We start from the raw sequence: 20,987 nt of genomic DNA, 5'->3' as shown, positions 1-20,987 counted from the left end.
CACTTTATCCTTTTAAAATCCTTTCAGAGTCCCTTTTCCTCAACTGTGTGTGTATATTTTGGGGGATGGGGTGGGGTACCAGGGCACTTGGCCACTGAGCCACATCCCCAGCCCTATTTCGTATTTTATTTAGAGACAGGGTCTCATTGAGTTGCTTTGTGCCTTGCTTTTGCTGAGGCTGGCTTTGAACTTGAGATCTTAGCCTTCTGAGCCATTGAGTTACAGGCCCATGCCACTGCATCCGGCCCATCTTTGTTCTTACTGGTTTTGTAACTCACTGCTATTTTTCAATAGAGTAGCACAAAGTTGTGTTCAGAGTCTAATGTATTTATTTTGTTACAAAGTAAACATTTCTTCCATCCTTTCTTATAATGACTGTTTATAAAGATTTATTGATGAGTGTGTTATAAATGTAAATGTTGTGGAAGTCAGGAATGCTCTCTTTCCAGTCAGCTCCACTTCCATTTTCTTCATTAAATCTTATTTCTGCTTTTTCCAGTTGGATATATATTTTATTTATAGCCCATACCTCTTCCATTACCATTATTTTGGCACTAAATTATGTCATGTGATCCTATTTTCATAAGGCAAAGTCAGAGGTTCTCCTGGATCCCTCAAATTTTAATTACAACTTTAGTATATTACTCCTATGGTAGTGTGAGGAGAGAATAATGAAAGATATTCTGTCACTAATAGTTAAGTTTAATATATATATTTCACATAAGTGTCTGAAAAATTACCTGTGAATATATTTTAGAGACCTTTGGAATTATTGTGAATTGTCAAAACTGATATGGTAAATTAGAAAACTGAGAATCTACTACAATCTTACTATGTGTATAATTTTTCCTTTTTCACCTCGGTAGATAGTTAGATAGTTGAGGGGAGCCTGGTCTTCATGTTATTTTTTATGTCCTATAAGGCTAAATATTATGCCTATCTTCAGTAACTGTGAACACTGGCTCAATTTGACAAAAATCACCATTTAGCTTTTTATTTATTTTTTACTTACATGACAATAGTGGAATGTATTACACTCATTGTGACCATTTAGCTTTTTGTATTCCTCAATTCTTTTCATTGATTTTTACCTTGAGAAAAATTTATTAATGATTATATGTAAAACTTTATTAATGATTTTATTATGAAACATTACAAACGATATTGGGAATTATTTCAGAGTGATACATTCTGTTGCATTGAAATATGTTCTTTATATCCATATATCCATGATTGTTGTCCTGAGATTATAAATATAGGATTCCAAAACCTACTAAGAGTAAAATTCTGTGTGTGTGTGGGAATATCAGTGTAAATTTATACCATCATTGTGGTATTAACATTATACATCTATCTTTGATTAAACTTAATCTGCATTCAGGCACATTTAGTTGTGAGGATGTTGGGTGAATTTGTTTTGTAGCTTGTGTTTGCTCAATTGCCTTTAGATCCCTTGTGTACCTAGTATGTAACTGTTTTAGCCATTGTGGAGAATATGAAAAAATTGTTTTATTGGGTACTAGTTATTGAGGATTAATAAAACATAAAGTCAGAGTTTTCCGAAGTGGATGGATAGAGGAAGGGAGAAATTGTGTACCTTATGTGTACATGTGCACTCGTGTACAAATACCCTTGGGGGAAGAATATGATTTTGAATGTGAAAACTGTTCCCTTTTATCCTTATGTGATAACAGGAAGAAAACCCTCAGTATGGTACCACTGTGTCTTTTGCATTGCTACATATTTACTAATCTTTTTTTTTTTTAAAAAAGATTACACTGTAGATTTGCTTCTGGCAAGCAGTGTTATCTAGAGAAAATTTAATAATGTTTTCTTTCATTTGTAATTACTTTTAATATTATGTTATGATAGTTCTGGGCTAGATCAGTGTTTTTCAAAAACATATTTTTTTTAATATTTATTTATTTTTTTTAGTTGTAGGTGGACAATCTTGATTTCATTTTTATGTGGTGCTGAGGTTCGAACCCAGTGCCTCGTGTGCTGGACGAGCGCTCTACCACTGAGCTGCAACCCCAGCCCCCACATTTCTTTTTTTAACCTCAACCCATAAGAAGAAATAGAGCTTTTGTCATGATCCAGGGGTTACATATGTATATTTAACAGGAAGAAAAATGTCAGCCAGGATTTATCAGTGCATGTCATTGTTTTGTTTTGTTCTATTCTTTTTTATTTTAACTGGGTGAGAATTATCTGGATAAAGTTCTCTTATAGTGTGTTAGCTAGATTATGATTTGAATAGCATCTAGTTGGAAAGAATGCTATGAAGTAGAAAAACAAATGTGTGCTATAACATTTTTTTCCTGCTCTTGTTTTTGTATTCTTATGTTTATAAAGTTGTAATTATTGCAAATATTTTATATTTCTAATTTTTTAATATTTATTTTTTAGTTGTAGTTAGACACAATATTTTTATTTCATTTATTTACTTTTATGTGGTGCTGAGGATTGAACCCAGGGCCTCACACATGCTAGGCGAGTGCTCTATTGCTGAGCCACAACCCCAGCTCTGTATTTGTCATTTAACACATCAGATATTTTTGTTAGTTTTGCATTAATAATGTGTGTATTGGGCTAACTTATTGTATCTTACTATACCTTACTAAATCTAAATCTTCTTGGATGTTTAGGTTTTTTATTTTGCTTTTTTAACTATCATTTGTTTTGCAGCTTGTTTGCTCGATTGCCTTTAGATCCCTTGTGTACCTAGTATGTAACTGTTTTAGCCATTGTAGAGAATACGAAAAAATTGTTTTATTGGGTACTAGTTATTGAGGATTAATAATGTGAAAATAAACAATTATGGTTTTTGTTTTTTATTTTTCATCTTTAAGTATGTAAAGTCATTAGTAAAAAAATTATGACTCTTTATTTGTCTCTATATTACCTCCTTTCAGATATTTTTCCGTTTTAAAACGTCCATCTTTTTTTTTTTTTTTCCTTTTTCATTCTGGAGTTTTAAGTCTGAGAATTACAGTGTAGGTGTCCTTTTGGGATTGGCGTTTGTTGATTATCTTTTCCCCAATGTAGTAAACAAATTTTCCTGCGGTGTGTATATGTGCCTGTTGGTGTTTTGATATGTTAAGTAAGTTTCACTTTACTGGCATACTGGACATTTTCAATATTATGTTGTTAAGACTTCATTTAAATCCTCTGGAGAATGTTAAATATTTTTTTTTTTTTTTTAATTAGGTAATGGACTTGGGCAAGTTCAGATGAAAGTTCTGTCCTGCCTTTTTGTGGTGGTTCCAGTGTCAGTTCAGCTTTGAAAATATTTATTTTATTCTTTAGGTGTGATCACATATTGCACCCAAGAGTTGGTCTAGTTAATTGCATAGAGGTTGACATGGATTTTTGTTCTCAGAGCCTTTACTCTGCTTCTTTGGGTTTGTTTCACCAAGGATGATGAGCCCAGGACTGGAGTTAGTTCACACACAGAATTATGGGATATTCTTTTCTTGTTCTCTTGCACATCCTCATGTTCTCCAGATCACAGGCCTGCTACCCCCACTCCCTACCCTGGCCCTCCAGCCATAATGTCAAGTTGTTTTTCAGGTTTAGTCTTCAGAATGAGAGAAAATTGGGACCCCCCCCCCCCACCACCACACTCCCATTCTTTGGATGGTAGGGCTCCTTTTCCTTGTTCCTTTGACCAGAGATAGGTTCTGTTTGGGTTTTAGATGCTGGAGTGCCAACAAATTGTTGGTAGGCTAGGAGAGAAAAGGGAGAAGGGGGAAAGAAGAAAAAAAGATTGTCTCCATGTCTTCTCCCTTCCTTGACAGCATAGAGGGGTCTTTTTACATGTCTGTTTGACTAAACATAGGGTGTTTCTCCTGGTGTTTTTGCTTCTGGTATTGGCTGTACCATTCTGTAAATCTGCCAGCCCTGGGATCAAAGCCGGAAGATCATGGAAGAATACCAAATACTATGAAATTATCTCCTCCCCCACACAGCTTTCTCCTGCTTTTCCTGGTCAATATTCAGGTTTGACATAAGTCTTTGTTTTGCCTGCTGGTTTACTTTTGTAGAGTACTCAGTTGCTTTTGTATTCAGTCTGAGGTTTTCATGTGTTGGCAGGGAAAGGGGTGCATTAGTTGGTTTACTCCATGTTAGCCTGCACTATAGTAAAGCCTTTTTTAGAGTACTCTTTTTGGAGGGGAAACACTGGGGATTGAACTCAGGGGCACTTGACCACTGAGCCACATCCCTGGCCCTATTTTGTATTTTATTTAAAGATAGGATCTCACTGAGTTGCTTAGTGCCTTGCTTTTTTTTAAAATTTGTTTTATTTATTTAATTTTTTTTAAAGTTGTAGTTGGACACAATCCCTTTATTTTATTTATTTATTTATTTTTATGTGGTTTTGTGGTGCTGAGGATTGAACCCAGCCCTGCACACATGCTAGGCGAGCATTCGACCGCTGAGCCACAACCCCAGCCCCAGCGCCTTGCTTTTGCTGAGGTTGACTTTGAACTTGCCATCCTCTTGCCTCAGCCTCCTGAGCTGCTGGGATTACAGGCATGCACCACTGTGCCCAGCTGAAACATTTTTTAACCAAATAAATCTATTACAAAATTTTGGAAAAAAAGGTTTTGAGAAGAGTTTTTATTTTAAGAGACTAAAGAAAAGTCAAATTGTTTTAGAACACACTTTTCTTAATGTAGAATTTGTTGATATTAATTTTAAAGCTGTTCTCTGGTCATATTTTTTAAATAATATTTTTTAAATAGTTGTAGATGAACACAATACCTTTATTTTATTTTTTTATGCGGTGCTGAGGATCGAACCCAGTGCCTCACATGTGCCAGGCAAGCACTCTACCACTGAGCCACAACCCCAGCCCCCCTCTCTGGTCATATTTTGTTATGTCAAATGCTTCTGATTTAGTGTTACTTTGTTATCTAATTGTAATTCAAGTTAAAATTAGTGTGGGGCCTGGGTGGCCCACACCACCCAGGGGCTCTGGAGGCTGAGATAGGAGGATCTGGAGTTCAGTGCCAACCTCAGTAACAGGCACTAAGCAACTCAGTTAGACTCTGTCTCTAAATAAATATATAAAGTAGGGCTAGGAATGTGGCTTAGTGGTTAAGCACCCCTGAGTTCAATCCCCAGTACCCCCCCAATGTAAATTAGTATAGGAGATCATGCTATATGGGAAAGAACCTATATTTTAGTCAGAAATTTTGTATATAGAGGATATTTCAGTTTTGACTTGAAATAAAATTTGATTAAGATGTTCAGATATTAAAGTTGGTGAATAACATGCTCTTTAAAATGACTCCATAGTTGAGATAAATCTTAGTGTTTATATTTTACTCCTATATTCAAAATATTGATTTTCCATTTTCACTTTTAAAATTCCTTAGGGAAGAGCATAGTTTTCAAAATTTAATTTCTACTTTGAAGTGGTAATAAAAATAATTTTAACAAAAATAATTAAGAAGACTTAATGCACACAATTTAGAAAATGAAGAAAAATCACTCAAGACTATTTTTTTGGGGTGTTAGGGATGGGTATTGAACCCAGGGTGCTGGGTTCAATACCTACATTTCCAGCCCCACCCCTTTTATTTTGAGATGGGGGGTATTGGTTGCTGAGACTGTCATCAAACTTATGATGCTTCCATGCTTCCACTTCCTAAGTTGCTGGTATTATAGGCATGAATCTCAGTGCCCTGCTCAAAACTGTGTTTTATTATATTAGTTTTCTATTGCTGTGTAATAGGTTGTCAGAAATTTAGTGTTTGACCCAAAACAGCATATATTTACTTCATAATTTTGATGGGTTATGATCCAGGCACTGTTAACTGGTGATTGATCTGTTTCTAGTGGCCTCCCTCTGGTCTTGTAGCCATGGGGACCTCTCTTACACATGGCAGTTTATTTCTTTAAAACCAGCAGGTAATTCTGTCTCCAGTCTGCTGCTGCTGCAGAGACTTATATAAGAGTTACCAGAGAATTACTGTCTCATCAAATTCACAAGACTTACTCACATTCAAGGGTGCAGGATTATTTGGAGAGGGGGTTTATACAGGGCCTGTGCCACCAAGCAAGGAGAAATCTGAGGGTGCTGTTTTGTATCATAAATACAATGCTTTGGCATTTTCAGTATTAACATTTATAAATAGTTCTGATTTTGTAAATAGTTCTGATTATTTAAAAATGCATTTTGTTTATAGTTTACTATCTTTAACGTAGAACATGAAAAACTTTAATAAAACCATGGGAATGCCAGTAATTCCTATTTAAATAAAATAAATGTAAAATTGACAGAATTCACTAAATAGGAAAACCACATTGTCATGTTCCTATTGTCCTTCATTCCAGTGACATAGTTGGGAGTTGGGACGTGAGAATGAATAGTTATTTCAGTTTCTACCTCAGTGATTTGGAACTAGGAATAGTAATCCTTATGAATGAGAAGGTTCTCTTTTAAATGCATCAAAAAGGTGTGTATGTTTTTCCCTGGCGTTCTCCCCCAACCTCTAATTTATTAATCATGACAGTTATATCCTCTTAATTGGATCAAAAACGTTCATATAACTTATTGTTTGTAAAGGATCTTAAATAATTAAAATTTATTTTCTCACAGATCTTTATGCTAGGTAGTTCAAGATTTAGGTGCTGACCATTAGGTTCATGGGAAGACTCTTGCTGGCTTTCAGATAGCTGCCGTCTCACTGTGCCCTCACACTGGAGGGTGGGTTAGGGAGAGAACATACAAGAGAGTGTATGTCTGAGAGAGAGCTCCTTGGTGTCTCTTATAAGGAAACCAATCCTATTGGACCAGGATTGTCTACAGTTACGTCCTTATTTAGCCTCAATTGCCTTCAAAGAAGCCCCATTTCCAAATATAATATCTTTGGGGTTTGGGGTTTCAACATAAGAACTGGCAGGTAGGAGAGAGCTGAAGAGATGTTTTAAAAAATATTTGTTTTTAGTTTAGTTGGACACAATACCTTTATTTTATTTATTTATTTTCATGTGGTGCTGAGGACTGAACCCAGGGCCTCGCATGCGCTCTATTGCTGAGCCACAACCCCCGCCCAAGCTGAAGAGATTTCATTGAAAGCTCTTCCTTGTCCTTGGTCCCTCCTGTTTTAGTTCTTAATGATTGAGTTCTTTGGGTGATTACCCTCTTATCAGTAAATAATATTTTTATGCCACTATTTCTTAAAATTTAGCCATTTTTTATTGAGCTGTTGGAACAGTAAGTATAGAGCATTAATTTGTTTGTGCTGCTACTGCCCTCTTTAATACCTTGAATTTTGAGAGGTGAGACTCTGGAATTCTACAGGACAAATTATTTCACTCCTTGGCTGTGTCTTCTTTTGTGTGTGCTGCGACTTGTGGTTTCCTCATTTTATCAGTTATCAACTCTTTTATCACATTTCCATTTTTAGAAGTTTGTAATGTCTTTGTCTGCTGATTCTTCTCAAAACATATGAGGGAGGCAACTTATGAAGAAGAGAATTTTTTAGTTTGCAGTTTTGGAGGTTCAAGGGTATGTGTTTGCATGGGCTCAGTTCTGGTGAGAGACCTGTTAACTGCTTTAGATTATGGCGGATGGCAGTGGCAGGACCATTTCCAGGAGCAAGTGATCATGAAGCCAGAGAGCTGTGTGGGGCCAGGCTCAGGCTTGTATAACAGTCCTCTAATCCTCCTGGGAGAACTACCAGAGTATTGCAAGAGAAAAACCTTATTTTCTTCTGAGAGTAGCTTCCTCGGTGTTCCAAGGACCTCCACATAGACTCTCCCTCTTAAAGCCCACCACCACACTAGCAGCCAAACTTTTAGTATGGGGACAAACCACATCCAAATGATTACATTCATAAAACCTAAAATATTTGCTAACCCATTACAGAAAATGTTTACTGACCCCTGGCCTAATTTATATTAAGTGGCGTTTAAGGTCATTAGTAGAAATTTTGTGGTGGAGTAGCCAGGAGCAGCAGCTGAGCTAACATATTTTAGCTTAGGTAAAAGATTCCTCAAATCTTGGTTAAAGTCATTAGAAGCTGATTGGACTTGAAAAAGTTTACAGGTTAAAAATATTCATTTGCTCTGGTATCACAAGTGGTAACATAGAAATTTAAAAGCCTTTTATGAGATTAGGGTTGGGAATTTAGCTCAGTGGTAGAACACTTGTCTAGCAAGCGTGTACATTAAAAGTCCTCCTTAAATTTGTAACTTACTTTTTTTTTAGCAGCATAAAAAAAGTAAGTTACAAATTTAAGGAGGACTATTCAGTGTATACGAGGAGAACTGAATTAGAGTGAGAGCTTTTATTTTGTACCTTTCTGTTGAAATGATGTGTTGGTGACCAAAGGAAGAAGGACAGCTTAGGGGCAAGTTATTCTGAGGTCAGATGAATGTAGTGAGTTTGTGTAAGTAAAGGCATTTGTAACCTTAGATTAGATAATATTAGCACATGGTATATAAGGGGAAGAAGCTTAAGTTTGGGAAGCAGAGTTCAATCTGGTGCACAGCAAGCACCAGGGGATCTGGAAAAATTACGGTAGTTTTAACTTAGGAAGAACTTAATATAACAAACTGAACTGGGGTAAATAGCCACTTGAGGTTTTGGAAGACACACTAGCAGGGAAAACTATTTACCCCAGTTGGAGAGCCCAAGCCTAGAGAGCATGCAGCTGTGTTCTTCTGACCTAAGCATAGAAGTGGGAATCATAAGGCAAAACAAAAGTATGGTCCCAGAATCAATTTTAATTCTTCTCCAGCATTTCCCACTGTTAAAACCCTGATGTTTTGTGTGTCCTGATTCAGATTTTGAGAAAACGGAGATAATTCTATTTCTGATTCTTTGTGGATTGTTTACATATTTGATGAGGACTGGAGTTTGAATGAAACTTGGCAGTTTTAATAATAAACATTGTTATACAGTGTAAATAAGTTACCTGTTGAATGATATTTATTAGTGAATGCTTGCTGTATACAGTCATTGTATCATATCTTGTGGATCTAAAGATAGTTTGTCTATTCATGTATGGTGAATTATTGTGGAAGTCTGTTAAAAGCCTCTAATTCGCTGGCAGCATTCCATCACTATAGATTTATCATTTCTTCCTTTTTTCTTTTTCTTCAGTGCTGGGAATGAACCCAGAGCCTTGGCATGCTACGCAAGCACTCTACCCTCTGAGCTATATTCCCAGCCCTTATGTTCATTCTTTTCTTTATTTTAAAAAATTTTTAGTTGTAGATGGACATAATACATATATATATATATAATGCTGCGGATTGAACCTAGTGCCTCACATGTGCTTGGCAAGCACTCTACCACTGAGCTACAACCCCAGACTTTATTCTTTTCTTAAACTACTGAATGTTATAGTGACATTTTCAAAATTCTCAGCATATGTTCTTTGTTAGAAGTCCTAGAGGAATGAGTTTGATGCTTAGGATTTACTGACAGTAGACTATATAGAACATAGAAATTTGGAGAAAAAACTAGAAGGGAAATTGGATGATGACAAGCTGTTTCTGAAATCATGCAATAGATTCACGTTATTTCAATAAATGCTAAAAATTTTGTGTTCTAAGTAATTGATTCAAAAGAACTTTGAAGTAGCCTAGTTAAGGTAAACACAGAAGTTTTATTTTTGTATACCACAAAACTAGTGAAATTAAGATGTCATATGTCACTGGGGGTGGTACAAGTAAGTCCAAGAGAAGGGTCCTCAACTCAGAACTACTGGGTCCTGGCAAATGCTATAGAAAAGAAATTATAGATGTGTTAAATTCTTAGGCACAGAGATTTGTTTAGGACAAGAGAGAATGTGGACCATCTTGAGTGAGAGTGCTTTTAGGATTCTCAGATTCTTCTTTTAAAGAAAATTTGGTGAGGGGTGGGCATGGGAAGTATGTGGGGATATCAGTCTGATGATCACAAGACACTTTATGGTGGTCTGGCAGTTCATAGCTGTGGTCTTCTGACTTGAGCATGGAAGTGGAAATCATCAGGCAAAACAAAAGTAAGGTCCCCAAATCAACTTTTATTCTTATCCAGCGTTTTTCATTGTTAAAACCCTGATGTGTTTTGTGTCCTGATTCAGATTTTGAGAAAATGGAGAGAATTCTATATCTATTCCTAATTCATGGTGGCTTGTTCTACAATTGATGAGAGTTGGTTGATGAGCTATGTTGATGTCTTCTCCATTACCTGATCAATAGATTACCTTGGGAAAGTACCCTTTATTATAGATTTCTGGCAAAGTATCCTATATTCTAGGTTTTACATTTCTCCTTGCTCCATCTCTTCTAAAAAATACATGTGTTTGTGGGCTAGTTTACAGTACACAGGGCAATTTTCCTAAGTGTGAATTTCTAGCAGCTTTAAGATTGTGAGTAAAGATTTGTGGATTTCCCTGAAATTTGGGAGTGAATGGCCTTGAAAAGAGAACTGGCTCGGGGAGTAAAGGTAGGGGGAACTTTAGTACAAGACTTTCAAATTAAAGTTTTATTTTTCTTGTCTTTTGTTTCTCTTCTACCTATCTTTTATTTCTTCTTTCAAGTAGACATTTGCGATGTTTGTTCCTACTAGCAAAAAAAAACAGCAATATCTCTAGAACACAAGGCAAGAAGGAAGGAACCTGTTATCCATCTTTTTTTTTTTTTTTTTAATATTTTTTAGTTGTAGATGTACACCTTTATTTATTTATTTTTCTGTGGTGCTAAGGATCAAACCCAGTACCTCATACCATTAAGCCACAATCGCAGCCCAAATTGTTCATCTTTGATAAAAAGTAAATATACAAACTAAATAAATCACTGTCTTGTTTCTGGATTCAAGGGGAACATACTTTGTTAATTCTCGAGTAAGGCACCTTTTGGGAAAAATTATTTAACAGATTGCTAGAAAGACCATGTCCTAGGGGAAATTTCTTTCAGCCTTCTTTAAAAGTTGAGGACTTAATATTAATTTCAGTAAAAGTGATTGGTGAAGAAATAGATGAAATGATCTGACAGTTTTATGATGATCTGATTTAATAAATCGAATTGTTAGAGAATCTAGAAAAGTGGTTAGTTGAAAGCATATGTATTAAGTCTTTGAAGTGTATTGCTCAGTGTTTTTTTGAGTAATACTTTAAATGTTTACAGTATGGATTTTTAAAAGGAGGATCTTGGAAGAAAGCGCTCTCTTCAGATTGTTGGATGTCCGTACCCCTCCATCGTCCTGTCCTGGGGATTGAACCCAGGATTTCAAGTATGATAGTCAAGTGCTCTACCACTACTGAAAATGTTTTTGGAATCTAAATTGTATTTCGCCACCCCACCCCTCAAAAAGCAAGCAAAGTCTTGGTCTGCTAGAATGTAGGCTAGCGCTTGATTGAAATTCAGGGCCTTCCTTTGTTACACAAAATGAAAGAAATAATGTGTTGTCAGCTATAAAACAATCTGATGCCTCTTCCTTACCTAGTAATATAAATATAGAGTGTGCCTCCAAATGGTTGAGTGAATGATATTTGACTATGAGTCATTTAAATGAAGAAGGCCTACCAAAGAAAAGGATTTTTTTTTTTTAAATTAGCTATTGATCGGGCTGGGGATGTGGCTCAAGTGGTAGCGCGCTCGCCTGGCATGCGTGCGGCCCAGGTTTGATCCTCAGCACCACATACAAACAAAGATGTTGTGTCCGCCGAGAACTAAAAAATAAATATTAAAAAATTCTCTCTCTCTCTCTCTCCCACTCTCTCTTAAAAAAAAATAAAATAAAATTAGCTTTTGATGGATCTTTATTTATTTGTATGTGGTGCTGAGAATCGTACCTAGTGCCTCACGCATGTTAGGCAAGTGTGCTACCACTGAGCCACAACCCCAACCCCAAAGAAAAGGATTTTTAATAATGGCTAATTCTTGTTGAGAAAATTGTGTGTGCTCCAAAAGCTTTGAGTGCTATGTTTTTATGAAACAGATATATATTGTTTTTGTTCAGGGGGTTATCAACTTTTCATAAGGTAACATAGTTAGAATCTAAATATGGGTTTTCCTGTTCAGACTTTTGCATTACTGAGTCTTGTATTTATTTGTCTATTTTAATGTATTCTTAACAAATAACTAGTCTTTGCCAGATATTGGATATATGAAAAAAATAGAATATCAACAAAAAAGACAGGGTTTGTGTTCTTAGATCTTATTTTCTAGAGAGAGAGGGCAGGAATGGATCTCAGATGGGTCCTGTAAGAAATTCTGGAAAATTGATCTTTACTTTACCTGGCTTGTAAAGCCATAGAAAGCTTTGTTATTTTGCACCCAATGAATATACTGGCATATAGGTACATTTTCTAAAATAGTTAGGAATATAGTATATTAAAGTATAGTAAAAAGTATATACAATTATATTAAAATTCCTTGCTTGATATAGTTTAATGGGTAGTGTAAGATCTTAAGTATCTTAGCTTAAGAGTTCTTAGAAAGTATCTGACAGAGTATAATCTTAGGCAATATCATTAGCAGGTGGATCCCTTTACAGGAAATTAAAGGGCGAAGGATGGTTTTACTTGTACTAGAATTGATTCTAATTTGCACAGTAAATGCTATGTATTTACCCCTTGGTAAACTTAAATTGCTTTTAAGAAACTTAACACCCTTTGTTGATTGGTATCAGTTACCATCACCCTTGTGGCAGTCCTTTTAAAAAAAATCAAGTATTAATCATACAAGTAAATGTCAGATTACTGCAGTGAATGCTTCAAAAGTAAGTGGCAGGACAGTGAGCCCATAAAGAGGAGAGTCTTGTCTTAATCTTATTGGAGAGGTAGGAGACCCTTTCCTCATTAGATGATGCTTTAAGAAATGTTCCAGTGCAAGGCCATCAGTAGAGCCAAAGCAATAACAGAGGTCCTTGGTCATTGGTTCTTTGCATTCATGCTGTAGAGATTTTCAGACAGGTTGCATATAGTTGCAGGCAGGAGTTTATTACTAGGGAAAGGAAAAGGAAAGAAGGAACACTCTTAAGGGAAAAAGGGAGAGAGTGGGTCCTCACAGAAAAGAGGCCCCTCCTGCCCTCCTGTTTTACTGGGGGGTTCCAGGGAAGTTTTCAGAGTCCCACCAAGGTCCACCCCTTGACTTTTGAGTGGCAGCAGGATTGAATAAGACTTTGAAGTCCCACTGCACATGATCTTACCCCTATCCCATGGAGGGGAGATTTACTGTTATAATGACATACTAAATATCTAAGGAAACTCTTGAGTCACCTTGGCCATGCTTACTGATTTTGATTGGAACTTGGTTCTACAGATTTTATGATTGGGGGCTTTGCTTCTAATTATTCTGTCTGCCTGAGTCCTGTAATCTGGTCTGTGTAAAGGTTACACAGGTACCCCTTTCAGAATAATGTGTGTTCTCATCATCAGGGAGGAGTCTTTCTTCTGCAGATAGAAGGTTGTTTGTTGAGAAATGTAGCATATCCTGTTGGCTTAAGCTACGCAGCGCCAGAGTTTTCTCAAGTAAATTGTAAAAGAAAGCATGTGAGGGTCAGTACATAAGTTCATTCTATAGAATTTTCCCCTTAACCTTATGTTTTCATCACTTGTCTGTCTGCTACCTGTCTGAAAGATAACTACTGGGGAAGCCATGGTGACATGTGTCTAAATAGAGGGAACAAGCCTCTTGATTTGGGGCCCAGGGAACTCAACCTTGGAGGTGGGGGAGATCATTTGTTCCAGGAGCAGGGAAGGGCCAATGAGCATGGTATAAACTGAGACTGGAAATAGACACAGGAGTTGGACCAGGCAGGGCCTTATATATGCAGACTTTTTTTTTTTTTTAAATCATGTATCTGAAGAGAAGTGATTGACCATATTAAGGGGTGTTGGGAGTAGTTTTGAGTGTCAGTCATCTGATCAAGATAGTTTTTAAAAGAGTTGTAAATGTGGTGACAACACATCCATTTAGGTGTTGTCCAGGTGGGTGATGAAGGTAACTTGGACTGTTGTCATGGAGGTGGTGACCAGGGGAGGAAGAGGAGACAAATTATGGGGAAAACAACAGATTCCACATATAAAAGAGGTGAAAGTGAATAGAATTTGAAGTCTGTTCAAGTGTGTTTTGCAGTGTTTTAATGGTAAAGCCGTTTCCAGGCTTCTAAATTATTATGCCAGTTATAGTTAAAAATGTTAGCATCACTGTGTACAATGAAAAAAAAAATTTTTTTTGAGTGGAAATTAAACTCAGGGATGCTTTACCACTGAGCTACATTCCAGTCCTTTTTTAAATTTTGAGACAGGATCTCGCCTGCCTCAGCGTCAAGAGGCACTGGGGATTCTAGGCATGCTCCACTCCGCCAGATTCAAAGTTTTAATCAGTATTCATTTATTCATAGTTACTTGTTGCCTAATTTCTCTAACATGTCTTTAACTGCTTTCTTTCTAAGCACTATTTTTACCCTTTGCTTATGTAAGAAATTTCAAAATAAAGATTTTTTGGAGGGAGGATTCTTGTTAAACTTTAGATCCCCTGATTAAAAAGAAATGGTATACTATAAAATCAACCAATTTGAAGTGTACAATTCAATGGTTTTGCTATATTCACAAAGTTGTGCAAACATTACCACAATTAACTTTAAAATATTTCTTCACTTCCAAAGAAACTCTTATCATTAATTCATCATTTTTCTTGTTTAACTTAGCAAAATGTTTCTAAGCTTCATACATTTTGTAGCATTTATCAGTGTTCCCTTTTTTAAAAAACTATATTTTTAGTTGTCAAAGGACCTTTATTTTATTTATTTATATGTGGTGCTGAGAACTGAACCCAGTACCTCATATACATGCTAGACAAGTGCTCTTCCACTGAGCTACAACACAAGCCCTCAATATTCCTTTTAGTAGATGGACACAGTACCTTTATTTTATTTTTATGTGGTGCTGGGGATCAAACCCAGTGCCTCACATGTGATAGGCAAGCACTCTACCAACTGAGCTACAGCCCCAGTCCCTCAGTATTCCTTTTTATCACTAAAATTTCATTGAACAGATAAAACATTTTGTTTATTCATCAGATGATGAACATTTGGGCTCTTTCTGCTTTTCAAATGGAATTTTAATGAATTTTATATATATGATTATCCATGTAGAAGTTTTTATGTGAACATTTGTTTTTAGCTTTTTGGGGTAGATACCTTGGAGTGAAATTGGATCATTCGATAACTTTAAAATTTTTTTAAGAAACTACCAAACTGTTTCATAAAAACTATTGGAGAATTTTACATTTCCACCAGCAATGTGTAATATCTAAGCAACTACCGTGGTAGTTCATTGTGATTTTGATGTGTTTCTGTGCTGACTAAAGATTTTGAGCCTGATTTTTAAAAGAAAAGCCGCACTTTGATTTCATTGAGAATATAAAAATGGAAATGTTGGTAATTTCATATTATTGCTTGGAAACAATTAGTTTTGCAGTATTTAAAATTCTTTTTTTTTTTTTCCATCAGTTGTATTCCTTGAATGACTACAAACCACCCATTTCTAAAGCAAAAATGACCCAGATTACAAAGGCGGCCATCAAAGCTATTAAGGTGAGTAATAAATTTTACTCTTATGTTTTCAAAAAAGAAAATGCCACCCTAGTATTTTGAAGGAGAAATAATTTTTATATATTTTCTCATGTGAAGAATTAATATATGTTTAGTGTGTAAAAGAAAAAAAATTGTATTGTAAACCCTCCCTCATAAACACTTAACATTTTGATATTTATCCTTCCATAAGCTTTGAAGTAAATATTTTTCCTTTTCTTAGGCAGGTGATATTTTGGACATTAGCCGCATCATGGAGATTTTAAATTGTCATTTGTCACACCGACATTGCAGAATCTTAAATACAAATTAGTAGAAGACTTCTAAATGAAAATAACACCTTATTGATTCTGTATAGATTTAAAAATGGACCACCGTGGGAAATAATTAGGCCTTGTTGTACATAAGATACTTGAACTATGGAAAGGGAACACAGAGACAGGTTTTGGATAGGTTTTGAACCTGTGTTCAGGAAAAACATGTATATTTCTCTAGAACATAGATATAAATTAAAAAAAATATATAAAATTTCTTGGCTAAAGGACCTTTGAAGCTCAACCACAGACATCTTTCCAAGAAGTTCTTGTCCCCACAGCTAAGATTCCGTGCTTTATTTAGGAGGGTTGAATGCCTATTTTTAATTAAGTAGATATTAACCTGTGAACATTTTGTGAATGTTTTCCTAGTATGAATTGAAACATCATCCATTATTAGAAGTACCAACTATATAAATTATCTTCTGATAACTGTATATAACATTTAACAAATTTCTATTTACTAATAGTTGCTACTGAGATAAATTCAGATAATTGGTTGATTTTGCAGTTTTATAGGTAAAACTTAGTTTTCAGATTTGTAGTTAGTATCTTAAACATCATTATAGTTAAAATCTCTATACTTAAATAGGGAAAATCAAAGACAGGATAAGGACAGTTACCACATTTTTCAAGGAAGTAATTCGCCCTGCTCCCATCTGATAGGCTTAGTATATAAAACAAATTGAGTCTCTTGCACTTTATCTATACTATTCTCTATTATAATGATTTTTACGATCACAATTCTGTGAATATGTAAACGTGTATTGTCATTTTTATTCTGTAAAAATTAGAAGTTGGTGTATTTATGTAATTTTCCTGAGCAGAATACCTTTTTTTTTTTTAAATAAAGGTCCATCAACAATTTTCTTTTTTAGAGAGAGAGAGAATTTTTTTAATATTTATTTTTTAGTTTTTCGGCGGATACAACATCTTTGTTTGTATGTGGTGCTGAGGCTCGAACCCGGGCCGCACGCATGCCAGGCGAGCGCGCTACCGCTTGAGCCACATCCCCAGCCCCAGAATACTTTTTTAATTAAAGGATTCAGTTAAGTATGGGTGCTAACCTTATTTTCTATTTTCTGATGTCAGAAAGATATAAGAAATTAAGTAATTTGCTGAAATTTGAATCTAGGTGTCTGTCAATCAGGAGTCTCTTTGTTTTTATGAACAGTGTACTAATTTGTGCCAATGATTTTAATTTTGAAAAATTTTAACAAGTTGGAAAATATTGCAATGAGCATCAAATATTCTTCCTTAAATTCACAATTACTAACATTGGCCACATTTGCATTATTTCTACACATATGCATGTACATACACACTTTTTGTCATTTTTTCTTGTGGATTCGTTTGATAGTTTCAAACTTCATTCATAATAGTGCTTATTAATCTTTATGTACTTGAATTTACATCTCCAAGAACAAAGACATTCTCCTAAGCAACTGCAATATAAGAATCACATGTAAAAAATTTCACTTTGATAAAATACTGGTACCTAATCTACTACATAGTCCATACAAAAAATAGCATTGACTTTAGTTCTCATGTCTTTTTATTCTAAGGAGGTGTCCCTTATAAAACATAATTCATTATTCAGGTTAATTTTTCAAACAGCATTATGCTAACCATGGCATTACCATCGGGGTATTAAAATTTATTAAACGTAAATTCTAGATTCTTTTTTGTTAAATTTATAATTATTTCTAAATTATAATTTATAGTTATAAATATTATTTCTAAATTATAAATTTAGAAATTCTATTTATTTATAGGTTTATGCTTAGTGTTGTGTTTTATAAAAATGTGTTTTCTCATAATTAATAGTATACCATTATTAATTTTTAATCCTTGTGTTTACTTCTATTTTAGTTAATTTTGTATGGTCTATTAGAACATTATACATTTCTACATCTTAAATGTTCCTGAAGTTCATTTTCTGGAAGCAGGAGATAATAAAGTTGAAAACAGCTCTCTCACATGATTTGTTAATATTCTAGGTTGATGGGTAATTGATTTTTCTAGTACTAGCCTTGCTTTAGCTGATAATTATGGATACCTGTTCTTTTCCTTCCTTGAAAGTAATACATCTCCCATTTTATATATCATAATATTTTGCTGTCAACACAAGTTGGTCAAAGTATGCTTTCATAAAGACTTTAATAGGGGGCCAGGGCTGTGGCTTAGCGGTAGAACCCTTGCTTTGCACATGTGGGGCACTGGGTTCAATCCTCAGCACCACATAAAAATGGATAAACAAAATAAAGTTATTGTGTCCATCTACAACTAAAAAAATACATATTTCAAAAAGACTTTAATAGTATTCTTTCATATCTACATTAAATAACACATTTTTGACATGCTGACCATGTATCTACTTAAGAATTACTTAAGAAATTACATAGCACAGCTAGTTGGTTGTAAAAGGTGAGTGGTGTGAATGCTTATCTTGAAGTTTTGATTAAAATTAATTATTTTGATGGGCTTTTTGAGCCATGTTAAATCCTGTGGTTGGCAGGAAATTCTTTTACTAAAAGTGATTTTAATACTGTACCTTTTTTCTCCCTCTTTCAGTTCTATAAACATGTGGTACAGAGTGTTGAGAAATTCATTCAGAAAGTAAGTATAAGCTTTTAATACATAGACTAAATGTAATGTAATTGTATATTAGTGCCTGTACTCTTCTCCTTTAAATGAAATCCTGAGGTTGTTTTGATAGACTATTAAAAGTGATTCTAGTTATTTTATTTTCTAATTAAGAGAGAAAATGAAAGTGCCTTTTGGATAATTCTAAAATGGTAGCTTTCAGGCAGATATTTTTGCTAAATTTACATTGCCTAAGTGAGTATGCGTTCCTTGAAAATAATTACATCAATATGATTGATTTTTTTTTTAAATAGAATATAAATCTGTTGTTTTACATAGCCTTTAAGGAAGTTCTCTCTTGTAGCTCTGTTTATATTAGGTATGGATAAAATATTGTCTTGGATGTTTTTCTTCTGCTGATCACTTTATTTGATCCATTAGGATGTTAAAAATTGCTACATGTTATTATATATACCCGCAGTTCCATTTTCCAGGAGAAGCAGAGGAGATAAAGTTGAAAACATCTGTCTTGCATACATTTAGTAATGTTTTTGTAACCAGAGTCTGAGACAGTTGTAGTTCTTGAGTGCACCTGTTTGTGATCATTACTCTGTTGATGCCAGAGTTTCTGACAGAGGTACTTAAGACTTAATTCCTTATAAGATGATACTACAGGAAATCAGTACTTTCCTGATTTGTGTTTAGGATTATTTTCTGTCTATATTCATGTGTCTAGGTATAAGCAGAGGCAGTTTGAGAATCAGAAGTATATGGCATTAAGGATTTAGCAAGGTTGCAGTGTCACAAAAATAGTTGACTGAGAGAAGAGTGCAGGAATCAGGTGAGATTTGTCTCAGTCAACTAGGTAGCCTTGAGTAACTCAACCTGTATTTGATTCAAGCCTTTTCTCTTTTTTCAAGTGTTATTTTCTCAATACTTAAGGTATTGATTAAATATATATGGGGATTAATTAACTTAAATAATTTGAAGATAAGACGTGAGTAAAATAACATTGCTTTTTTAGGTAAATTAAGCTAAAAAAATGCTACTGATTGAAAGATTTATCAGTCTAAAGCAAGTCTTTAAAGTCTTTTATCTAAAGCAGTGCCTCTTAAGCTTTACTGTGTGTAGGATTTAGTAGGGATCTTGATACAATGGAGGTTCTGTTTCACTGAGTGTATGGCGCAACCTAAGAGTCTTCATTTCTATCAGTTCTATATAATGTCTTTGCTGTTTATACAGAAGTCAGAATTTGAGTGGTATAGAATTTAAAGGATAAATGTGAATTTGTGGAAAATTGTTTGTTGACTGATTTGATTTGGGTTAGAGGTAGTTCTAATAAGATATTTCAGAATCATATGAAGACTTGTAGTGATCAAAGTTATTCCATTGTTAAGTAATTTATTATCCATCAGAAGAAGCAAGTCAATATTTGTTTCCTCTTCTCTGTAATTTTGCATTTCAAGAACAGTTTAAGTGGAATCTTATAGTATGTAGCCTTTTGAGTTAGGCATGTTGTACTCAACATAATTCTTTTGAGATCTAGGGAAGTAACTGCATGTATCAAATAGTTTCTTACCTTTTTATTTCTGGGTAGTGTTTCATTATATGGATGCACCACAGTTTTAACAATTCACTTATTGAAGATCAGCTGGGTTGTTTCCAGCTTTTGACTATTATGTATAAAACTGCTAGGAACATTCATATATAATTTTTGGTGAATTTTTTTCATTTCTCTGGGATGGGAAGTCATGTTTTCATTTTTTAAGAAACTCTCAAAATTGTCTTCTAGGATGGCAGTATCATTTTATATTCCTATCATGTGTTATAATAAAAATAATGCAGGTAAGGGAGAGGCATGCTTCTAGCTTTATATTGTGTTAACTATCATTTCATGTTTTGGTCATGAGAGATTTATAATTGGAGTAATGAATGATGGTGATAAATGAAAAATTAACAATAAAGATGACTTCCTATGAGCTAGAAAAACTGAAAGAATATTCTGGTCTCTGGTCTTTGTCTTAATGAATTTTGCCAAATATCATGGTGTGTTCCGATTTTGTCAAACTTTCATGAGGCAGAAGCAAAGGCCAAAAATACCAAACTCAGACAAATTTTAGAATAGTTATTTGCATTATAAATAACTGAGTTCATTATTCTGAATGATAAAGAAAATATATTTTATTTGGATTTAGAAGACGTACTATTTGCTGACTTTTCTACTATTTGCTACCATTCTATTTGCTAGCTTGATATGCATGAGCTACATGTTCAGCTATGTTCCTAAAATATGTAGACTTTAGCCAACTCCTTTTAAATCTTCCTTTGTACATGAGTACTACAAATGAATTTGTCCACTAAATTCAGAATGAGATTAAATGTCATTACTCAGAACTGTTTCTTTTGTTACAATCTGGATACTATGTTTCAGTCATATACTTAGATGGTATGTGGCTTCTCTTCAATACCACAGGTCAGCAAAACATTTTATCTTTTTAGTTTCTAATAATAGTCCCTATATGAACCACCATTATCATTAT

At 34.6% G+C, this 20,987-nt stretch overlaps 1 protein-coding gene across 5 annotated transcripts in view; it reads left to right on the top strand.

Annotated features, from left to right (window-relative positions):
• The window catches only part of Scaf8 (SR-related CTD associated factor 8), a 189,958-nt gene that overhangs the window by 15,660 nt on the left and 153,311 nt on the right, over window positions 1–20,987 (top strand). For all 5 annotated transcript variants that reach the window (XR_011707688.1, XR_011707689.1, XR_011707690.1 and 2 more), the window contains 2 exons: window positions 15,467–15,550; window positions 18,436–18,480. Coding sequence is in view for 2 of the 5 variants with exons in the window: in XM_027939433.2 (XP_027795234.1) it covers window positions 15,467–15,550; window positions 18,436–18,480 (129 nt within the window). In the remaining 3 variants the exon portion in view is untranslated. The remainder of the gene's footprint in view (window positions 1–15,466; window positions 15,551–18,435; window positions 18,481–20,987) is intronic.

The sequence above is a fragment of the Marmota flaviventris genome, chromosome 6 (genome assembly GCF_047511675.1).
Source record: "Marmota flaviventris isolate mMarFla1 chromosome 6, mMarFla1.hap1, whole genome shotgun sequence".
Taxonomy (NCBI): Eukaryota; Metazoa; Chordata; class Mammalia; order Rodentia; family Sciuridae; genus Marmota; species Marmota flaviventris.
Note: the sequence above shows the minus strand (reverse complement) of the source record. Positions and strands in the feature narration are given on the sequence as shown.